A 23,723-nucleotide genomic window follows, 5' to 3' on the forward strand; every position below is an offset into this window, starting at 1 on the left:
TCCACTGGCTGTGGCAAGATCCTCACCCGGCGATTCCAGCAGGAGCTGCAAGCGACGGAAAATGCGTCACGCCCTGTGCCTGGCATTTTTAAGTATGTTAAGTCATTTAAATATGATTTGTGTCAGTTGATATAAACCATCACTATAATTACTTTTCAAACGGCCTCCCTGTTTGTCACTCATTTTATAGCTAGAAACGTGTCAACTACTCACTTTTCTTATCTGACCTTGTCTGGCATGAAGGCCACTGTTTCCCAAACTCGGGAACCACGTAGGGCAGCGAGCTTGTAAGGGGAAGTGGCCAAGTTCCCTGGACACTTGATCCTCAATGAATGTTCGAAGCACCACATGAGATGGGGTGGAGTCATAATGACAAGAAAACCGGAAAACAAAATAGAACATGAATCTTTTCCTGTTCTTTTTAAGAAAATAAGCACACATTTATCGATGATACATAACTCCTATTCTGTAACTATGGGATGAAAATCACCCGCTGTTTATTTTGTTTTTCCATTTTCTTATGACTCCACCCAAATTCGTACCATGTTCTGAAACTTCCAATTTTTCAACAACATGAACACTGAAGACGGGAAGTGACAAGAGGGCCACGTCTCTCCCTGTCTGTCTCTCAGGCCAAATTCTAGTCCTACAACGCCCAGGCTCATTGAGTTAAGAATTTTTTGAACATGGGCGCCTGGGTGGCTCTGTTGGTTAAGTGGCCAACTTCAGCTCAGGTCATGATCTCACGGTTTGTGAGTTCGAGCCTCACGTCGGGCTCTGTGCTGATAGCTCAGAGCCTGGAGCCGGTTTCAGACTCTGTGTCTCCCTCTCTCTCTGCCCCTCCCCTGCTCACGCTCTGTCTGTCTCTCAATAATAAATAGATGTTAAAAAAAAAATGGTTCAATAGCCAGCATACAGCACACCTGGGTAGCTCAGCTGGTTGAGCGTCCAACTCTTGGTCTCTGCTGAGGTCATGATCTCACAGTTTGTGAGTTCGAGCCCCACATCAGGTTTCGCACCAACAGTGGGGAGCCTGCTTGGGATTCTTTCTCTCTGCCCCTCCCCCACTCTCTCTCTCAAAATAAATAAATAAACAAATAAATAAAATAGCCAGCATAGTTGCCGAAAACAGAAAACACTAAGAAATGACCAGATTGGGCGATTCCAACGCATCTTGGGAGAGGTGACTGGTGAACGGGTCGAAGATGCGGCATTGGAAAAAAACGACAACAGGCCAGCAACGTAAGCTCAGAAGTATGAGAAGTGACACCACATGCTCCGGGAGAAGCAGGGGCCAGCCCCCAGCCACAGGGCAAGAGTGGGGCTCAGGCTGGAAAACGCACCGGCACCCCACAAAGTCGCTCACACCTGCACAGCCAGGCATCACCTGACCACCCACCACTTCCCTCACCAGTGCCCTGTTTCTTCCACTGCCAGCATCATCCTCACCACGAACCTGCCGGAACACGTTAGCACCTCGTTGTGCGGAAGACACAAGCCTTGCCACTTAGAGACGTGCTCTAATCCCAGCCAAGGGCAAGGACCCTACAGGTTATTTGTCTCCAGACAAAATGATTCTGAGCGCTTCATCTCCAGATCGGAGCCGGGATAGCAGATTCTCAGTGGACACTCATCGGCTGGATGTTTCCGTTTATAGACGTTAAGATTTTATCAGAAGAGGTAACACTCAGATATACATATTTTATATACAGTTTAATATATAATAACAGATATCAAAGTTTACATATATCTCAAGGAAAAGAGTTAGTAACTAACAGACACAAGTTGTATTCAGATGTTGTTTGATATCATTTTTTTTCTTGCTTTTCCAAAGGGCTACAACATAAATGCTCCACAGGCAGACAGAGCCTGCTATTTTCCCATCACATTTAACACAGAATGCTCAACAATTTCGCGGTGTGGACCATGCATTTGAAAGGACTCTGCCCCTCATCTCGTCGTACACAACATTGTCATAAAACACACACAATGGGGACGCCGGGGTGGTTCAGTCTGCTAAGCGCCCGACTCTTGATCTCAGCTCAGGTCATGATCTCACGGTCATGAGTTCAAGCCCCACATTAGGCTCTGTGCTGACAGCCTGGAGCCTGCTTGGGATTCTCTGTCTTCCTCTCTCTCTCTGCCCCTCCCCCACTCGTGCTCTTTCTCTCTCAAAATAAATAAATAAACTTTAAACACACACACACACACACACACACAGAACATATCTCTAAAGAGCCATAGACCATTTTATAAATTGATGACTACATATGCCAAAAAGTAGCAAATTTAAGGCACTTTTTTTTACTGATAGCATAGCACACTTATCAATCACTTTATGCTTGATATTTGAAGCCTTTGAGAAAAAAATGTCAGAATTATCATTTCATCCCCTTACACACTCTGCACCTGGAACTTGTCACTATGGCAACCTGTCCTGATGCCTCTAAATCAGAAGCGATCTGTGTGTTCATATAATATCCTAAAATGCAAAACCGAAACAAAACCACCAAATGCACCGCCAGAGCATTCCAAATGTTCTTTGGTACATTTCAGAGAGTTATTACCTAACAGAGGATGGAATAATTCAACATCTGGATTCATGGCTTAAATTTTATTTTGCATTTTTTAATGTATCACTGGGTAAATTATTCCTTCTGTTTTCTTAAGCCTCTCAAGTTTTCACCACCATAATGAAATAAACCTAATGAGAAATCAAATGGAAAATTTATTCTGGTAAAAGAGAAATATAATTTTTTTTTGATCCTGGCATGCGATAAAAGGGTCAAAACAGATGCTACCCAAGGCAAAACCTGTACCATTGCTCTGGAGGAGCCTCGATTAAGCACAACTCGCATGCTGTTTGGTTGGTTGGTTGGGGTTTTTCTTAACGTGAACGGAATCTCTGATCAAAAATATTTAAATCCAGGGGGCGCCCGGGTGGCTCAGTCGGTTAAGTGTCTAACTCTTTTTTTTTTATCTTTTTTTTAACATTTATTTATTTTTGAGAGACAGAGTGAGACAGAGTGTGAATGGGGGAGGGGAAGAAAGAGGTGGGGGGCGGACACAGAATCCAAAGCAGGCTCCAGGCTCTGAGCCGTCAGCACAGAGCCTGACGCAGGGCTCAAACTCACAGACCACGAGATCATGACCTGAGCCAAAGTCAGACACTTAACCGACTGAGCCACCCAGGCACCCCAAGTGTCCAACTCCTGATTTTGGCTCACGTCATGATCTCATGGTTCATGAGATCAAGCCCTGAGACAGGCTCTGTGCTGTCAGGGAGGAGTCTGCTTGGGATTCTCTCTCCGTCTCTCCTCTCTCTCTCTCTCTCTCGTTCTCTCTCTCTCTGCCTCTCCCCTGCTTGTGCTTGCTTTCTCTCTCAAAATAAATAAACTTTTTAAAAATGTTTAAATCTATTTCTAATAAATAAAATCAACATTCTCAAGTACACTGAGAAAAAAACTTTAAAACACTGAAAGTATCCTAAATATTGATTCATAGTATTAATTAAAATAATTTTTTATCATCAGCAAAGTCATGATCTCTTTAATACACTATGTAAAAAAGTTAATGGAAAATCACCCTTAAGAATACACACAAAAGTGAAAACAGATGCTAACCAGAGGAATTCGATGTTTTTTCTAGTTTTTATCTGTGTGTGTTAATAATTCTATAATAAATATGAATGTTTTATAATTTGATAAAGTATTCTTAACCTTAAAACATGGGGTATCGTAGAAGAAAATTCAGTTTCAAAATATAATTAACGCCAACTGTGAATAAGGCACTGTGTGTGTCTGGCACTAAGAAAAATGAAAATATAAATCAAATGAAACTCCTGCTTCTAAGGACTTCAGGCTCTGGTGGGGATCCTGGTTAGAAAGGAGGAGAGCAGTAGCCATAACTCACTCCATGCCCACCAGAGAAGGTACTCCAGGCATAGTTCTAATTGTATATGGGCTGCACAGCTTGGAACAGAAGGAAACTGAGGCTAAGGGAAAGAGACCGCACTCCAGACATAGTTTATGCATGAGACACGGTTGACACATGTCCAGGGTTTGCCCTTGCCTGCCATCCCATTCGCTAGAACATTCAGACTCAAAGAGTAAGGAACACAGAGACCAAACAAACGATATACTTTCCAAACAACCGCCTGACACGACAACCTAAAGGACGTTATCTGAGCTCACAGGGATGTCACCAGGGACACCCGTTACCGTTTTCCCAGCAAAGTGTGGACAGGCTGGTTGCTGAGATAACGGAATTGGGGACGGAACTGGAGATAACGAAATTGATTCCGCTTATTTTAACAAGAGAGTTGCGATCGGGAGCAGGAAAGTGTCTAATTTCCAACTGAAAAACAGTTTCTTTAAAACAATACAAACATCAGGGGTGCCTGGGTGGCTCAGCAGGTTAGATGTCTGACTCTTAATCTCTGTTCAGGTCATGGTCTCACAATTCGTGAGTTTAAGCCCCGCATCAGGCTCTGTGCTGACAGCGTGGAGCCTGCTTGAGATTCTCTCTGTCTCCGCCCCTTCCCCAGCTCACACTGTTTATAAATAAGTAAATAAATAAATAAACAAATAAATAAATAAAACATCGTCTTAAAAAAATAAAAATAAATAAAACATCGTTTTAAAACATAGCTATGTTACACTTTTCAAGAACTTTCAAATCCATGGTCTCAATGGATTCTTTTGAGGTGACTAAACCTATAAACATGTAAAATGACTGTTGATTGAATTAATGAAGTGTACAGAGGTAAACTTTCTGAACAACGGGCACCTCGAAAGTTTATGGAAGAGCTCGGATGAGAACGCAGCGCTTTCCCACGGCTGTGTGCACATTTGCACGCTAGGGATGCATTCGTAGACGGGACTGTAGCTCGCGTGGGCCTCTCCCCACGTGCTGTCAGGATTCTCTTACAATTCAGTTATCTCTGAGAACATAAATAAAACTCATAACATCGAGCATATTTCATATATACTGTCTCTAATCCTGGAGGTCGATTTTGCTATAAATAAACCATCATATAAACTTCCAAGGAGGAAACCGAGGCTCTGGGATTCCACAGGGTTTTCCCAAGGCTCACATACGGGTGAGTGATGGACGGAGCGTTCAACCGTAGGTGGATCTCATGTCAAATCCCAAGTGGTTTTCACATGCCGGTTTTGATCGGGTAATTCCCAAATATGAGTATTTATGGCCCAAGTTCTCTAAGGAGTGATGAGGAGTCTAAGTGAACCAAGGTATAAGTAAATACAATCTTGCGTACTCAGACAAAAACCATTACGGTCACTCAGTCATTTATAAGTAACAGTGAGACCTTGATTGTGCGAAGGCCGGAGCCACGGCAGGAAGGGCAGGACGTTAGACATGGATGTGTCCCTGCCTGCCGCGTGGGGCCAGCTGTCCAGGCAGGCGGCTCTAAATCTCATGGCTACGGGGAGCCCGTCCTCCTGTGCCCTCACGTGTTGACACATTTGTCCTTGGCCTCGTGGCCAGGTCATGGCCTGAAGGTGCAGGTTTTAGAGCTCCCCAGAAAGCCCAGGTGAGGGTCAGCAGGTGCCTGCTCGCGGCTGACTTACGAGGGTATCGAGGGTGTTCCCTAATGCAGGATTCTTTTTTCCCCTTCCACGAAGGAGTCTTCACTCTCCTGTCTCCCATCTGCCACCAGGGCGGCTCTGTCCCACTCTCTGAAATGCCTTAATGACCTCTCGTTTCCTGAGTTTGCTCTCTATCTGTGGAAACAGAGCTACGGTGTAGGACAGCGGCATAGAAGTTCTATTCCTTAAAAAGCACCCGGCAACATTTGGGAATCTACTGATTATCTTGTTAGGTCTGTCCTCGGAATACAAAACACAAAAAGTACTGAATTTGTGGATACAAACCTTTCTTCCATTATCTTCATAAGACCCTTCATCTTCTTTTTCCTATTATTAAAAAAATATAGTAATCAACTTCGGGGCACCTGGGTGGCTCAGTCAGTTAAGTGTCTGACTTCACTCAGGTCATGATCCCGCAGTCTGTGGGTTTGAGCTCCACGTCGGGCTCTGTGCTGACAGCTCGGAGCCTCGAGCCTGCTTCGGATTCTGTGTCTCCCTCTCTCTCTGCCCCTCCCCTGCTCACGCTCTGTCTCTCTCTCTCTCTCAAAAATAAAAAAACTTTTAAAAAATTTTTAAAAAAAGAAAGACACTTTGATTCACTCTAAGAAATTAAATCTACTGACTGATGTCAAGTTACTAATGCACACGAAACACTCCCAGAGGCCAAAGGAGATCTACATAACGAGTCAACAAGGTGTGGCTGACCAAGGTCAGTGGCTGGTCCACACAGGCATTCAAGTTCTAGCACAAACTCAGTGTCACCGCGATGCCTGTGTCCTCTTTCTATTAACATATGGCATTCGGTTATTCCATAACTGAAAGATTAGCACCGCTCTCCACTACTGCCCCAGTGCAAGCAGGTGATCCGCGTGACCCTTCACCTAACGCTCGGGGACAGACATTGCGCCCACTCTCAGAACACAGTCTTACACTCTTGTCACCAAAGCAATGAAATATTCTCTTTCCTCCTCATTCAGTCTTCCTGATTCATCTAGACACAGACTACACACTTTCACTGAAAACCGCCTCCAAATCAAAAATATTTAAGAACGTAAGGAAGAAAAAGTGAATTGCTTGAAAGAGTGTTCCCTTTGGCTGTCTGTTTTAGATCATAAATTCCACTGATGTTGAAAACCCCAGACTTCCTTTTCCACGAATGCCCTTTCCAGGGTGGGCAAGAGCCAGGAGACAACTCCCAGTAGCTCCAGCCCCCTCCCAGTGGTCCCCAGGGTCACTTCCCCCTGTCCTTAAACGTGGGAGCCAGGAGGCCGCCGGGCACATTTAAGAGTGGAAAGGGATGGCTCACCAGGCCGTTGCATCCTCAAGTTTATTTACAGTTCTGGAAGCTTCGGCAGCAGAATAGACTCAGACTTGACACCCCAGACTTGTTATGCAACCTCCTGCCTGGGGCCAAAAACTTTAAAACAAGAAACCAGCTTGAAAAAAAAAAAATCTAGAGATAGAATTTTGACAACAAATTCCCAAAAATATATTTCTTACCTACATGAATTGTGTATTTAAAGTAAATTTTGCCTTACATGTTCTCACCACGAAAGAAAAAGAGAGAGAGAGAGAGAGAGAGAGAGAAAGAAAGAAAGAGAAGGAGGGAGGAAGGGAGGAAGGAAGGAAATGGTAACTCTCTGTGGTGGTGGGTGTGTTAATTAGCTTTACCTGCCATATATTCTTCAATTAAAAAATTAAGATAAAAGGAAATTTTGTTTGCCCGACACACGTTTCCTGTAGACGAGTCACATAATCTCACAGACGAGTCACCACGGGAACGTGCTTCCCGCATCGATGGTACCCCTCCAGCAGCTGGTGGAGGAAAGAGCAGACACGGAAGCCACGTAGCCAGAATTTTCCTGGGCAAGCTCATGCTGCCACCTATGGAGTGTAAGCTGCCCGTGCCCCTGCTTCCCCAACAAGACGAGCTATTTACGCAACACCAACGACTCACAAAGCACAATGTCCGTGTTGTCCACCGACACCTACACACCCACACACCTGCTGCTATCCACCTCCTGATTCCGCCCTCTAAATATGTATCTTGAAATTTGTTGGGAAAACAGTTTTTCAGTCTGCGACCCGAAGCACAGTAAAGGTAACCAGGGCGAGCAGAAAAGCCATTAAAATTACTCACGTAATTTCTGGCCCCCAAGAGACCTGATCTAAGGTACAGCCTGGCTGGAAAACATGCTATGTGTCTAACTCCATGCCGATTTGTATCCTGGAACCAACTGGGCTCCATGGTTCTTTCTGCACCAAACGTGAGCTCCGCCCAGCACGTTAAAAGGAGAAGGGGGTCCGTGGACCCAGGCCATTCCATGCAAAATAAAAATAGAATCAGCTCACCTCGATGCTTTCGAAATCAGAGGGGTTATCGCGTATCTCGTCGTCTTCCGTGACTATCTCAGCCGGCGTCTGGAGGGAAAACAGAGCCCGTGTCAGGTTCAGTGGCAGTCAGCCTCCGTCAAGCCCCGTGAAAGGAGCAAAGGGCAGTGAAACAGAGCAACTCCGTGAACCACTTCTGTGGACAGAGCTGAAAATGCGGCCGGTTTTTCCACAGTGGTTACTTCAAACCCCACTCTGTGTCTGCCCTGTATTTTTTACCTGTTGCTCCAATCTCTGAGGAGAAACACCTGAAACCCTCTTGTGTGAAAAGGAGCAGAACGCGGGCACCTGGGCGGCTCAGTCGGTTGAGCGTCCGACTTCAGCTCAGGTTGTGATCTCGTGGTTCGTGGGTTCGAGCCCTGCGTTGGGCTCTGTGCTGACAGCTCGGAACCTGGAGCCTGCTTCGGATTCTGGGTCTCCCTCCCTCTCTGCCCCTCCCTCTCTGCCCCTCCCCTGCTCGCTCGCTCTCTCTCTCTCTCTCTCTCTCTCTCTCAACTAAATAAATATTAAAATAATAATAAAAGGAGTGGATTACCCTCCTGATGCCACTGGTCAGCAGGTAGTAAATGCGTGTGTGAGCCTCTGTGTGCCCCTGGGGACCACAACCGCCGCCCTCGTTCCCTGTGTTCAAGACACCGCCACAGCTCCTCACCCAGCGGTGTGTGCTCACACCCTTGTGTATTACTTCCCAGTTTTTGTGACTTGTTTGCAAGAGGCAGTGAGCTGTCTTTAACTGGCACCCTGGAACCTCTCGACTCGGGGAAAACCATGTGGTTCTGTGGCACAGAAAGAAAGGGTCCCCCAGGGGCTACTTCCGTTATATGCCTATACCAGTCGGAGTAGGCGGGTGAGACTGTAGCGACCATCACGCCAAGTGCACGCGCCTCATGTCCACTGCGGGCTGGCCAGGGGGTCTGCTGCTCATCACGGTCACCCAGGATGCCCGACCGACAGGGACACCTACTCCTCACGTTTCCATGATTACAGAGGCAGACAGGCGGTGTGGAGTTTACACACATTACGTCTCTGCCAGGAAGTGTGGCTCGTTAAGTCCGCTCACCCGTCTGCAGTGAAGGCAAGTCGCAAAGCCACACCTGAGTTAAATAAGGTGGGTGGAGAAGTAGCCTCTCACCAGGTGACCACAGCTGGTGGTCATGATGAGCCCTAAGGACCCACCAGCCCCCGCCAGCGGATCCTCGAAGGAGCAAGACCGGAGTCCGTGGCTGTGTAGACGTGTGGGCGGCTGCCCCACGGCCGTTGCCGCTAGCCCGACCTCCGTTATCCAAACGTTCTGAAAACTCAAACACTGTATGAGGGCTCTCTTCCCACAGTCCACGTGGGAAAGTAATCACGATGAATAAGATTCTGCGGGGACTGCTCCAATCACACGAAAAATAAACATGAAAAGCACATTCTTTCAAAGCATCAGTGATGTCAACCATTGCTTCATTTACTCAGCAGTACACACGGAATGCCTGGGTCCCACGATGCTGAGATACAATAGGGACAGCGAATGCAAACCAGTGTGGCCCCCGAGAAGCTTCGTCATGGGGGGAAGCAAATGTTAATCGAGGCACACAATTAAGTACAAAACCACAACAGTGATACGCTCTGTAAGAGAGACACATGGAGTTAAATAGGACACGACGCGGGTTAACATACATGGGAGACCGCCGAATGCTCCCTCGGTACAACCTGAACTATGAGAGATGAGACACGTTCATATATGAAGGCAAAGGAAGACTATCCCAGGCAAAGGGAACCGTGCTGTGATCACAGTAGTGCAGCCAGGGGACGGCAGTAGTTGAGGCCAGCCGGACGGTGGTGTAGACGGACAGAGTGGGTCACTTCCGGACATGTTATTAGGAGGTAAAGCTTGCAACCGTTGAGATGGTCTGGATATGGAAGAGTGGGAAAAGGTGGGTCTTGGAAATATCTCTGAGTTTCTTTCTGTCCACTGGATGAACAGGTGTCATACGTCCATGGTCTCCATGGTTTGGGGATGTGTGGAAGAACACGTATGTTCAGCATCTCAGAACATCTAATGCATGATGTCAACTCATAGTGTGTGTGTGTGGATGTGTGTGTGTGTACAGACACATGTTTGTATGTGTGGATGTATATTTGTGTGTGTATGTATGTCTGGATGTGTGTATGTGGAGATGTGTGTGCATGTGTGTATGTGGAGGCGTGGAGGTATATTGGCGTGTGTGTGTCTGGACGTGTATGTAAATGCGGAGGTATGTGTGTACATGTACGTGTATGTGTGTGCATGTGTGTATGTGTGTGCGTGCATGTATCTGAGCGTCTGAGTGCGTGTGCATATGTAGATGCGTGTGTGCACACATGTGTGTGTGCATGTGTCTGGGTGTGCAAGTGAGTAGGTGCGTGTGTCTCTGGATGTGCGTGTAAATGTAGAGGTATGTGTGTACGTGTACGTGTATGTGTGTGCATGTGTGTGTGTGCACGTATCTGAGTGTCTGAGTGTGTGTCATATGTAGGTGTGTGTGCGCACATGTGTGTGCGTGTGTCTGGGTGTGCAAGTGAGTAGATGTGTGTGTCTCCGGATGTGTGTGCGTCTGTAGATGTGAGTGTGCGTCTGCAGCCCAGGAGAGAGCTGGCGTCCCGGTGGCGGAGAGCTCTGTCTGGGGAAAAGTCTGGAGGGAGAAGAAGAGCTGCCCGACCTGACCCATGCTGACCTCTGACCTTAAGCGCCAGGCTGAGAACACAGAGTCTGCAAAGACGACTAAGGCGCCTCGCAGGCTCATCAGAGGAGCGTGCGACTCTTGACCTCGGGGTCGTGAGCTCGAGCCCCACACTGGGCAAAGAGATTGCTTAAAAATAAAGTCTTACCAAAAAGAGGGAGGCCACGGGAGGGAGCGTTCCGCTCAGGCCCGGCTGGCTTCCGGCCCGCGTACCGTCCGGCCAGGAGGACCCACGAGAGCGGAGAGGGGGATTCGATAACTGACGCCACGAGAGTCTCGAGGGGCTCTGAGGAGACAGGAGCGAGCCCAGGAGAAAGCGGGAGGACAGCCACGTCCACCGCGAAGACCACAGATTCGCGTGGACCCCGGGGCCACCTGCCCCCAGCCACCCCTCATCTCGTCCCCTTTGCTAAAAGGAGAGCCCGGTCCCGGGCAGCAACCCTACCATCCAGAAGAGCCTGGGCCCTCCCCAGACTCCAGAACCAGATTAGTCCCCACCACCCAAGCCCCCTCGCCTGCCCCCAGCTGCTGACGGGGACTTGGCAGACAGACACAGGCGGCGCGTTTCCAGAGGGAAGGGCACAGGGAAGGAAACGGCCTCTCGATCCTTCTGCTCCGTGTCTCAGTGCGTGTCCACGTGTCTCAGCGCGGCGCCCAGGCTGGAGGCGAACGTCCGGAGTCTGTGGGGAAACAAAGCCGAGGCCAACACTCAACGCGCAGAGGGAGGCTGGGCACAGCGGTGCCCAGAACCAGCCCGCCAGTGACACCACTGGGCCTCTGAGCCGCCAGCTTCGGCCGGCCCATCACACGGGAGGCCTCCAGGCTAAGTCACATGGGCCCATAAGTGCTCCTCGGGTTTAAGCCACTTCTCTGCAGGTTCGCTGCTCTTTACAGCTAGAAGCCTCCAACAGAGCACTAACGACGCTCTTCAACTCACTCGTTAACGCGCGCACCCGAACGCCCTTCGTGAGCACAGTCCGAGTTCCTCCCCGCACCTAGAGGTGCCAACGCCTTAAAGCTCCACTGTTTTTTCTAACTAAACAATCCGCAGATTCCACAGACAGACTGGCCTCCTCCTCGTGACTCCAAATTGTTTTGGTTTCACCTTCTTTAGTGTCTCGTTCTTAGCGCTTTCTGGGGAGTGGAATGAATTAAAGTTCGGCGGCCTTGCTCTGCTTGCACGGGAATCTGAGCCAGGACACGCTCCTCTTGTACTGAGCCTGGGGACTCTGAAGGAACCGCATCTCAGCAGCCGTGGGACCCGGCCCCAGGCCTCTGTGATCTCAGGAGGCCCGCCCTTCCGAGCACCTACCGGACGTGCCTAGCACCTGCCGGGGTCTCTGCACCGGAGGAGAGTTGGTCAGAAACGCTGAATTATCCCCCCTTCGACCCCGCAAACAATCATAGCTCAGAGGCCTGGAGGCTAAACAGAGCCTGCAACTCTAGGCACTTTTCCGGCTTTTTTAAGTGTTTATAAAAAGAAACGTCACCTTAAATCTGGCAGAAGACATCGCTTTTGTGAAACACATGTACCTTTAATCAGAATGCAACATCGTTAAATCATCAGTGTCTTAGTATCTGGATGCCATTTTTGCACAGATTGTAAGAGCCAAAAACTGCAGCGAGGACCCCGCCCAGGGGACCTGCCAAACCACTTCCTGCTTCCCCGCTCCACAAGACCACCTTCCTCCCTCCCCAGGGCAGGAAAAAGTCCTCGGATACCGCACACTGGCAGGGCCTGTGCCTTGTCTCCTGGGGACCCTAGAAGGAAAGCCATTCCTGGGGAAGGAGATTGGAGTTAACTAAAAGCTTACACAGGATCTTAAGTTTAGGGCCTCTCTGAAGCACCGGATGTGGGTCCCCCGGGGTGGGATGGGAAGGGCGGTGCTTCCCAAACCTACTGACCACAAGGACCTTGTTTTCAAAGACGCAGAGCTCAGCTGGGGACCCGGTCTGCCTAGTGAAGCCGCTTCACTCCAACCTGTGGTGCCCCTCACCCACTGTGCCATCGCTTGGGATTTTCTCGTATCTCTTCAATGGGACTTATAAGCACCTGCTGGGTGTGAGGAAATGGGCGGTGAGAAGGCCCCCCCACCTCAAGCAGCCCCTCCAGGCCCTCCCCTCTGGCCCCACCGGTCCACACACCACACAGGCACTACTGACGTGGCCCCCACTCCCCCGTCTTTATGCCCATCGATGCCGCCAGAGCTGGGAGTCCCCTGTCCCCTTGTCCCTCAAAGGCACAGAAGTTGCTTTAACATCATCTCCTGACAGCTAGGGAGCCCCGGTCCACGGAGGCATCGGCCCTCCCTGGTGTGGAGAGGCAAGTTAGACAGAAAGCAACACATATGGGGGCGCCTGGCTGGCTCAGTCGGCCGAGCATCTGACTCTTGGTATCAGCTCAGGTCAGGATCTCACAGCCCTGGGACTGAGACCCACCTCGGGCTCCGCGCTAGGCGTGGAGCCTGCCTGAGATCCTCTCTCTGCCCCTCCCCTGGTTGCACGCGTGTGCTCTCTCTCTCTCTCTCTCTGTCTCTCAAAATGAGTAAACATTTAAAAGAGAAAGAGAGCAGTACAACAGCCATCCTCTCTGACCGCCCTGGGCTCCCCCGCCGTGGCGCCAGCCTCCTCTCTCCGAGCGCCTCCCTCACCCCCGCCACTCCCCTCCACGGACAAGCACCTGCGGTCTGCCCGTCTCTCCTCCCCCTACACACACCCCTCTGGGGAACCCAAGTCACCACACGGCCACGGATACAGCGGAAATCAAATACGGTACCAGCAACGGGAACTCAGCAGTGCGTGTATCGATCACGGTGATGCACATAGTATTCGTGACACCAGGGGTTCGCTTGTGTTCAAAACTTGCATCAGACGCTGAGTCCACAGCCCAGAACAGTAACTTATCGAGGAAAATAATCAACGTTGGAAGGGGGTGGGGGGGGTGCTAATTCTGGTATGAAAGGGACTGCCTAAAATGTCTTAATTTATTTACTACAGAAATTCCTTAAAGGTGCAGTAGAAATACTTAGCCCGCTAGTCGGGATTTTATGAGAAAACGAAATCTTTTGGTCACTGTTTGTCACGTCGAAGAAAGGAATAAAGAACATTACTCGCGATTTAGAAACTACAACGGGACACGTGGGGAACGTGCTCAATGGGGTGGAAACAGTAGCTGACTGGAGAGGGCACAGAACATTCCAGAGGAAGTGCTAGAGACTTGACGCGGCCTGTAAAGTTTGTGAACGTGTCACCGGAAAGAAAAATATCAGAGGTTATAATAAAGGGAGACAATTGGGGCGCCTGGGTGGCGCAGTCGGTTAAGCGTCCGACTTCAGCCAGGTCACGATCTCGCGGTCCGTGAGTTCGAGCCCCGCGTCAGGCTCTGGGCTGATGGCTCGGAGCCTGGAGCCTGTTTCCGATTCTGTGTCTCCCTCTCTCTCTGCCCCTCCCCCGTTCATGCTCTGTCTCTCTCTGTCCCAAAAATAAATAAAAAACGTTGAAAAAAAAATTTAAAAAAATAAATAAATAAATAAAGGGAGACAATTAAGAGTGACTGATTTTCAAAAGAGGAGCCAGGAGGTCACTGTCGCCCCGGCCGGGTCCTCTGTGACCGTAAGCACAGGGCTGGGGCCGCGTCCGTTCCAGAAGGACAAAGATGGCCCTCGGATGCAGACACGGACCTTCTGCGGAAGATACGCTGTTTTCTCAAAGACTGAGGATGAGAAATGTGCTTACGTGCTCTCAGGCAGATACTGCGGACAAAGCTGTGCATTTTAGAGCCCACCCGGCCCGCCCGCCCTGGGCGGGAGCAGGGCTTGGGGCCAGAGACCCGTGCAGACGTGACGTGCACTCCCAGGGGGCGTGGGGCCGAGGTGGGCGGGAAGCAGGGGGGACCAGGCCGCCGCGCGTTTGCTCCTGTGCAGGCCGAGGCTCACTCCCCATGCCTTCCCCACTTCCCTCCCCGCCCCCCTCCCCGGGCCTTCCTCACACTCCGTGTCACGCCTCCGTGAGCCCCAAGGAAGGAAGCAGAGAGAGGGGCCCAGCGTGCATCAGGCCCTGTACCAGGCACTCACACGTCCCCCCCCCCCCCCCCCCGCCGCCTCCACGTGGATAAGGAGTCGGGGGTCTGAGGTCAGAAAGCTAGAAAGTCGATGACCTGTGATTCCCAATCACATGACCCCATACACCTCTCGTTCCATCACCCTGTCATCCCCCAGTGGTTATCAAGGGCCCCCTCCCCATGAGAAACTGTGCCCGTGAGCACAGCAGGCCGTCCCCTGCCTCATCCAGTAACAACAAAGCTAACTCTGCGGTCACAAACTGTGACAAGCGCTCAGAAGGGTCCCCATAGCAGAAGAACCCTCCAGGGAGAGGCGCGGGCAGGAAAACACATGATGTAGGATAAACAGTAGCTGACTGGAGAGGGCACAGAACATTCCAGAGGCCAGGCGAGCCGGGGGGAGGGGAGGAGGAGGAGACCGCAGTCGGCAGGGGCTGACGGAGCTGAATCGAAGGCGGGGGGCACGGTCTCGTGATGCAGCTACGCACCTGGTCCACCGGCACCTCCACCTGCAAACTGCTGTCTTCTTTGACTTCTGGCGCCTCCTGGGTATCCGTGCTTGGAGTCTGGGCTCTAAACACGTCACCTTCTGGAGGAAAAAAACACACGTGGGGTTCTTGGGCCAATGGCCACCGCACAGCTTCTGTCCCAAACCGACGTCACAGCTTGGCGTCCTCTGAGCCTGCCGTGCCGTGGTCACGTGGGGCGGCCAGCCCGGGGGCCCCGGGTCCACACCCCTGTCTCCACGAAGCTCCTAGACCCTGAAGTCACGGTCATCGCTGTGTCCTACCCACCACGGGACTCAGTCCCGCGGATGAAACACGGTGATCGCTCGACCAGCGCGTGTCCAGTTAGCTCAGTGAGAAATAAACACAAAGCAACCCCCGGGCAGCAGAATCATATTCTGAGCACATGTACCTTTGTTACTTCAAAATTACGTCAAGAACTTATTTGGAAGTAATGAGCGAAAGGAGTCTGGGTTTGGACAAAATGAGTTCTAACAAACGAGGTGTTAAAATTGTGCCCTGCGAGGTAGTCAGCTAAGCCGACAGACAAGAATCAGCCCATCGGCATTACGATGGGGTGGATTACTGCTTACAAAGTCCCGAGGTTGTCGAAAACTTTATCCTCACCCCAGCAAAAGTGACAGCAAAAAGAAAAGGAGGCAGCCGCTTCCTTCACCTAGAGGGTGTAACCGTGGCCGTGATGGGCTCAGTGACCCAACACGGGATGGGCCACAGCTCATTCCACTTCTTCCTGTCCTTCCCCCCTCCCCTTCCTGGCCCTCACCCCCAGGAGGACCGTCCCCCAGTCCTGGGCTATGGGGGGCCCTGCTCCCAGAGAAGGGATGAGGAGAAGGAGAAGGAGAAGGCAGAGGGTGGCATCCACGGGGACCTCACATGTTCCAGGCCCTCTTCTGTCCGCTGGACAACTGGCACTCATGCAAGCCCCCCACAAAACTACCGTGCCCATTGGTAGATCAGGAATTTGCCCAGGGCCCCAGACTTGGGAGGGCCACGGCCGGAACCTGGGCCCCAGCACAGCACACGGCTTCCCGGAGGGAAGGTCTGATACAAGCCATGTGGGACAGGCTTTGCCAAGAAAGACATTTTACGTGTGCTGATTAAATTCTCTATTACTGTTGATATGTTATAGTATCCCGGAGCATAACCTCCAGTGCTCTGCGGTATAATCTACAGTACTCTAGTATAACCTACAGTACTATAGGCTCAGTAGGCTCTGGTGTTAGGCCCAACCTGGGCATGGTCGGGTTGTATCAGAACACGGCGCGGGCCGTGCCCACCGGCCAGGAACAGTGGCTAGAGAGGGACGTCTGAGCGCCCCACGTGCAGACCCGAGCCTGGCACACAGCAGGAGGACGCCTTCAGCTGGGATGGGAAGGTCCGAAGGGGGAGGGCGGGGAGCAGGAGAGAGGCGGCAGGAAGACCTTGGAGTCTGTAGCCTGGAAACAAGCAGAGGGTTCCCGGGAAGCCAAGATACAATCAGAGCAGAGAATGGAGGAAACCGAAGGGAGCACCAGGGGAGGGAGGGGCTCTAAGAAAAATGACTTCCAAAAGTTGTCAAATGCTGCCGAGAAGCAAAGGGGAGCCCTCCTTTCCAGGATCCTATCCTCTGCGTAACCAGCCACCGTCAAAACACCTGTGACACATGCTGATGGAACACGGGGCTGGCTCCCAGCCAGGGCTCAGCCCCTCCCAGCCGGGACTCAGGCCCCTCCCAGCCAGTCAAGCCCCGCCCAGCCAGTCAGGCCCCTCCCAGCCAAGGCTCAGGCCCCTCCCAGCCAGTCAAGCCCCTCCCAGCCAGTCAGGCCCCTCCCAGCCAAGGCTCAGGCCCCTCCCAGACAAGGCTCAGGCCCCCTCCCAGCCAGTCAAGCCCCTCCCAGCCAGTCAAGCCCCTCCCAGCCAGTCAGGCCCCTCCCAGCCAAGGCTCAGGCCCCCCCCAGACAAGGCTCAGGCCCCTCCCAGCCAGTCAAGCCCCTCCCAGCCAGTCAGGCCCCTCCAAACCAGGAGTCAGGCCCCTCCCAGCCAGGTCTCCGCAGAGCAGAAGCAGGAGCTGAGCAATTATTTCATTTTAAAATCAGCTCCAAAGTTTAATCTTTTAAATGTCCCACCGACTCAAAAGATAAGCCTAAACCATTCAGACGGATTTTAGTTTCACGTCTCCCTCCAAAGGCTAACTTGTCTGTGGGTTGTTTACTGCCTGCCTGGTCCTCAGGGAGAGCACGTCCCGCCCTGATGTACACAGAGGCACAGAATTACCGTACTGATCTGGCAGGGCCTCCTGGTCCGAGAACCCCACTGCCTTCGGCACCGGGATTTTGTTTTTCTCCTCTCACCACCACGGCCCCTCGAGCTGAATGTCTCATTAATAAACCAGATAGTCACCCATCGAGTGTTAAAACCAGATAGTCACAAGTCATATCTTTGCGGTGAAACTGGCCCCGAAACAAAACACCGTCTTAAAAGGGCAGCATTTTTTTAATGCCGGCAGCCAAACGAAATTCACGTTACCTGAACCGCTTTGGAATGAGGGTTCCACCAGCGTTGTCTTCTTCCCCGCTCTGGCGTAAAAAACAGAATCCCGTTCCTTACGGGGAATGCTGTCATAGTTATGCGTTTCTTTTCCTTTGGAATCCTCCTAAGGTACAAATCAAGAGTCAACAGTGTGGTGGGAACAGCAGCGCACCGAGTCTTATCAGTCACCGTGAGAACCGTCAGAGCAAGCACACGGCTCCTTGACTGCCTCGCTCAGCAACCCGGAAGAGGCGTCCCTTCTGGCACCATCTGGACGGCTCCGCCTCGGGCACTTCTCTTCGTCTCCCTCACCAGGAAAGGGAGGCGCTGTCCTACTAACCGAAGGTGCCCACGTACCTGACAAAATGAGGGAAAGCTCTGGAAGGGAACGGGAGAGTCTGAGCGGGTCCGTGTGGTTCTCGACACGCCTAACAGCCTAATAAAAATCACTGTTTCAACAACTACGAAACTATTCCCGCTGGAGCTTCTGGGCAAGGCGGAGCATCTCGGATAAAAATAAATAAATAAACATGTGGCAGGTTCATTTTGGGTTAAGATAAAGGGAAACTCGGATGTCTTTAAAGATCTACGGACAGTAGTGACCAAGCACGGGGGGATCGCAGCGTACGATGAACTAACCCCACACACCATCCCGGCTCCGTCCCACGAACCATCTTCACAACACAAACCATCCCGAGGTTTTCCTTAGCCCTACCTTTGCCGAGGTATTCGGAGCAAATGCAGGCAGGACTGTGCAGAGGTTTCTCCCAAGCTCCCTAAGGCACCTGAGAAAACGTCAAACTAAAACACCTACCTTGCACCATTGGTACATTCACGGTGCAAACCGCCCGTGTTTTATTCCCGCAGAAATTCAAGTGTGAAAATCACCCCACGACCGAATACAAGACCCAAGCAAACTCTTTCTACCTGTTCCAAGGGGCTTTCCTAAAACTCGAAGTCCTGCTCCAGTAAGTAAGTATAGGAAGCGAGGTCTCGGTAGAACCGGTCTTCGAGACAGAGCACGGTCCCAGGTGCGGGTCTGCTGGAAGCAGCTGGGGGTGCGATTCTGCAAACCTGCTTCATTCGCCAAGCATCACCGACACCTCCTTCTTGTGATCATTTGCCATATCGTCAGCCTCTCAGACAAAGACACCAGGTACTTAGTGTGTCACCCCTGAAGTCAGACTCAAGGGACAGGACACAGAATCGTCCCGGCCTCCTCACGGGGACACAAAGCAGCACTCGGCACAGAGCGGAACGCACGGCGAAGGCCAAGAAGAGCCGCAGCCCGGCCACCGGCCCCGTCACCCCAGGCTCCGGCCACGAGATGAAAATGAACCTGTCCACGGCGCCCTGGAAGGTCACCTGAGACACACGGAACCTCAGGCCAGCACCACGGCAGGTGAAGAGAGGGCACGATGTCAATAAGTCGATTTTACTGTTTACTCTCATACCTAAGTACCTGAAGGAAACTCGAGTTTTTAAGAGCACCTTATCTCCACAACGTCCAGTGAAACCTGGAGCCACCCTGGTTTGGCTTCTAGCCAAGTCTTAGCCCAAAACCTGGCTTGTCCCCTGTCCGCGAGGACACCCTGCCGCACTCACCCACACGCCCAGTCTCCTTCCTCCCCCTCGCCCGGTGCTGGACGCAATCTTCCTTCGTCTCTGGGTGGCTTGTTTAGGGTGTTTTTCGTTCACCGGTCACCACCCGAAGGCTGGAGGGCACAGGACCGGGGACGTTTGCTTGTCTGACCATGAATTCCCGAGCCGGCACGTAGCGGGCACGCGGTAAACGCCCGGCGAGTGAGCGCAGTGCGAGCGTGATCTGATCTCCTTCTGCCTTTCAAACGGGCGGGAGTTCTTGCAACCTCAGGGTGCTGTTCACGTGCCTCAGCTCGGAGCTGGGACCCTCAAGCCCAAGCCCACCCGCCTTCCTGGCCCCGCACACCCACCCCTCCCTGCCCCCTTGCCCTTCCAGCTCCCCTCGCCCCTCGCTTCAAATCCCAGCACAAGCCAACCTCGAGGGCCCTGTGCCGTGTCCCCTGTAATGCTGCACGTGGTCGCCAGAGCACGGCCGAGCCCTCTGCATCCCCGGTGCCCGGCAAACACAGTCCGTGCTCGGTGAAGGGATCCTGACAGCTGCTCTGCATCTCCGCTGGTTTCATGAACCGAGTAGAGGATGCGGGACAAGCAGGGGCACAGGAAGGGAGCAAAGACAGGGCAGGGCCCAACCAGGCTCACGTTACACACACACACACACACACACAGGGGCCTGCACCGCCGCCCCAGCCTGCCTTCCCGTGCCCACGGGGGGGGCCCCCCACGCGCCCCCAACCTGCCACGCTCCCCGAGAGCCGCCACGCCCTCCGGTGCGGCCTGCAGCCTCGCCTACGGGTCCTGCTCCGACGTGGCCACGTTCCAGGCAGAGGACCCCTGGTCCGCGCCCCACCCGGCGGCCTACACGGCCCCACGGCCACGCGCCTGCAGCTTCTGGCGCCCCTCGGGCCAGAGCTCCCCCAGGACCCGGCGGGGCTGCCGTCAGCTTGACACGCGCCTCCGGCCGCAGTGGACACTCTGTGTGTCGCCTGTCAGAGCAACGCGCATTTACAGCAGTTCTGGGAATGGACGGGTTGAGCAGGAAAACAGGGAACCCGCTGCTCCCACCCCCGTGGGGAGACTTTCAGACGTCACCCTCTGCTCCCCACTCCTCCCTGCCCCGAGTCCGGAGTGGAAATCAGGGCGGGCACCTTACAGAGGCGACAGGTGCTGCTTTTTCAATTTCATGTTTCTTTTTCCTACTACAGACATTTCCAGAAAACACGCCGGAGGCATCCTGTGCTTGCTTCTCTGTAGTGCTCTGGGAACTGTTACTTTTCTGCGGAGCCCATCTCCTTCACTCTATGCTTTCCTGCTGCTGTCACAGTCTTGCTCAGGCACAGGGAAGAGCCTCCCAAGGTACCGTGGCTGAATTAGCTCGTCTGCTTGGGGAACAGGGACCACCTGATTGAGTCAGGTTCAGAGTCAAGCCACTCTGGGGGGGCAAAGCCAGCGCTGAGTGCTGAGGGAGTGTCCCGTTTCCAGGCGGGTGAGGTTTCGCATCGGTGAGCCAGCCCCGACTCCAAGCATTATTAAAGTGAAAGATTGCTAACATTTGGACCTGACTGTCGCACCTTCTGGCCACTAGAGGCACGCACAGACGCAGCCGTGGATGCTGTGTGATACTGCTATGGTCTTGATGTTATTAGCCTGCAAATGGCATTTCCAAAGCCCTTACTCCGCACTGCACTTTACAGTTTAGACGGTCACTAAAGTGTGTGTGTCCCGTTGTATGCGTCTCTATGACTGTTTCACACACACACACACACACACACACACACACACGGCTTTAACTTGTCAATGTTTTTCTCTCCGTTTCTGTTCACAGACAACGTTTTTTGTGTTCTGTGCCCAAAAGAGAAGTAGGTAACATGAATGGTCTGGTTGTGGATGTGATATAAATACAATGCTTATTAATTAGCCACTGATATCTTACGGAGGCTTGTACATTCAAATACTCATTTTAATATAGGAATGCAGCTTTAAACATTTATTAAATTAGCCTCGCTTCTTTGGAAAGCAATGGATACAAAATCACAGTAAATGCAGCTGCTGTAAAACTGAATCTGCTATAACAAAATTAGGATATGTCTGTTCAGTGGTGCCTGAGTGACTCAGTCGGGTACATGTCTGACTCAGTTTTGGCTCAGGTCATGATCTCACGGTTTGTGGGTTCAAGACCCTCGTCGGGGCCTGTGCTGATAGTGCAGACAGTCCGCTTGGGATTCTCTCTCTCCCTCCCTCCCTCTCTCTACCTCTCTCTCTTTCTCTCAAAGTAAATAAATAAACATTAAAAAAAAACAAAGAGTAGATTCATTCGTTATTTTCAGAGGACTGAAACAGTCACAGCTCAACTTAACTGAGCCCTGGGCCACCCTGACCTCTCCCGCTCTCTCATCCACAACCACCCAGACATGCCAGTGCCCCTGCCTGGTATTCTTCTTCTCGTTTCATGGGACCAAATGCCATGAGGCACGTGGTTATCTTACGTGTTGCTAAGAAACGAAGCAAGCTACCAACTAAACTATGTCACACTGCTCCCCTGTAACCCGGGGGTCTGTTTTCTGCTTACTGGAAAATCCCTTGGAGAACTTTCAGACAGAGATGTTTATCACATCCCGTACCTGTGCATAAAGCAAGAGGACAATGTAACAGACATAAATTGCTTGAATCTTCTTGAGATTTTACATCCAGAGTCGGGCTCTCCTGAGCCATTTCTTTCTTTCTTTTTTTTTAACGTTTATTTATTTTTGAGAGAGAGACAGAGAAAGAGCGTGAGCGGGCGAGGGGCAGAGAGAGGGAGACACAGAATCCGAAGCGGGCTCCAGGCTCTGAGCTGTCAGCACAGAGCCCGACGCGGGACTCGAACTCACGAACCACGAGATCATGACCTGAGCTGAAGTCGGACGCTTCACCGACTGAGCCACCCAGGCACCCCATAAATAAAACAAATATTTACTAAAAGGAAGAGAAAATTCTATCCCTACCTCTAAGGACCCGACAACATAATGAGATGAGGGCATGACTAAAACGAGTAAGGGCTACCCCCCAAACTACTGCTTCAGGCCTCTGCTCAGAAGCTTCCAAAACCACGGAAGTAGGGGATTCTGAGGTTGTAGCATTTACGCCAAGTATCAGCTTCAAACCCAGTGCCCACACCACCCGCGAGCTGCTTAAGGCAACCTGAGGAAAACTCCATGAGGCTGGAATGGTGTGCACACCCACGTGGGCTCTTTGTCCCCCGAAACAGCTGCCCCCTTCTCTGACCCCTCGAGGACCTGCACTGGGTTTGCCGATCTCCACGTGTCGCCTACTCCCTGTCCCGCGAGCCATCACCCTGTGCACGTGACTCATTTACACGCCCCTTCTATGATGAGACAGGCCATGTGTCATGTATCCTAACCAGATGAAACACACCCTTAGGGCAGAATCACATCTATCGTTTTCGTGCTCTCAATGATTCTCATTCTTTCGTTCATTCAACAAACACTTAATGCTAAACTCAGCCCGTAGAGAAAGAAAATCGAAAATAAGCTACCGAAACAAAAACAGTCGATTCAGGAAAACCTTGATGCCAAAAGCCAGGCAAGAACAACACGATAAAGAAGTATTCCAGGCTCATCTCCTCTATGAACAGACATGCAAAAAACCCTAACAAAATTTACCAAACCCCTTTCGAAAAGCATTTGTGAGCAGTGAGGCTTTTCAGTGAAGGCAGGTGGGAAAGGAGTGATCTCAGCGAGAAGAGTCAGGTCAGTCGTGTTATCGTCGCCAGCAACACCGAGCTCCTTCGGCGCAAGTGAGGACGGGCAAGGTTCTGGGCCCGTCCACGGCTGGACTCTCGCCAGGCAGATGCCACGGGGGCTCGTGGGGGTCGGGAAGCCCAAGCATTTCCAAGAGCGTGGGTAAGATAGTGGTTATGAAATCCAAGCTGCACCAGGAGAAAAGCCACTCCAAGGGCCGGCCACTAGATACCGGAAAACAGAGGTCGATACGTGGGGAGACGGGTCTCAAGGCTGGGAAGTCTCAGTACGGAGGGTCCCTGAGCACAAGGGCTGGGCAGCCAGGAACAGGCAAACAGTAGATGCTCAACAGCTTTACTGAGCAAATCCTAAGGTCAGTAGAACCACTGAAATGCAGTTTTTATAAGATGGTGGGGATATGTGGTCATTGTATACACAGGTGACAAAGACCCATATGGCCCCCAAGACCTGCTTCTACCTGCCCATCCAGGCTCTTATCCTGACACCTGCTGGCCATGCTTCTCGTGCTTTATGTGCAACACACACACACACACACACACACACACAGTGAGCTGTGCCCCAGC

General features: G+C 51.6%; 1 protein-coding gene across 1 annotated transcript in view; it reads right to left on the reverse strand.

Annotated features, from left to right (window-relative positions):
* DCDC2C (doublecortin domain containing 2C) overlaps nucleotides 1-23,723 on the reverse strand; it is a 71,759-nt gene that overhangs the window by 24,501 nt on the left and 23,535 nt on the right. The window contains exons 6-9 of the mRNA XM_049652602.1: nucleotides 17,798-17,924; nucleotides 15,254-15,354; nucleotides 7,962-8,030; nucleotides 5,895-5,936 (exon numbers count right to left, since the gene is read on the reverse strand). Coding sequence (XP_049508559.1) covers nucleotides 5,895-5,936; nucleotides 7,962-8,030; nucleotides 15,254-15,354; nucleotides 17,798-17,924 — 339 coding nt within the window. The remainder of the gene's footprint in view (nucleotides 1-5,894; nucleotides 5,937-7,961; nucleotides 8,031-15,253; nucleotides 15,355-17,797; nucleotides 17,925-23,723) is intronic.

Source organism: Panthera uncia (assembly GCF_023721935.1).
Source record: "Panthera uncia isolate 11264 chromosome A3 unlocalized genomic scaffold, Puncia_PCG_1.0 HiC_scaffold_12, whole genome shotgun sequence".
Lineage (NCBI taxonomy): Eukaryota > Metazoa > Chordata > Mammalia > Carnivora > Felidae > Panthera > Panthera uncia.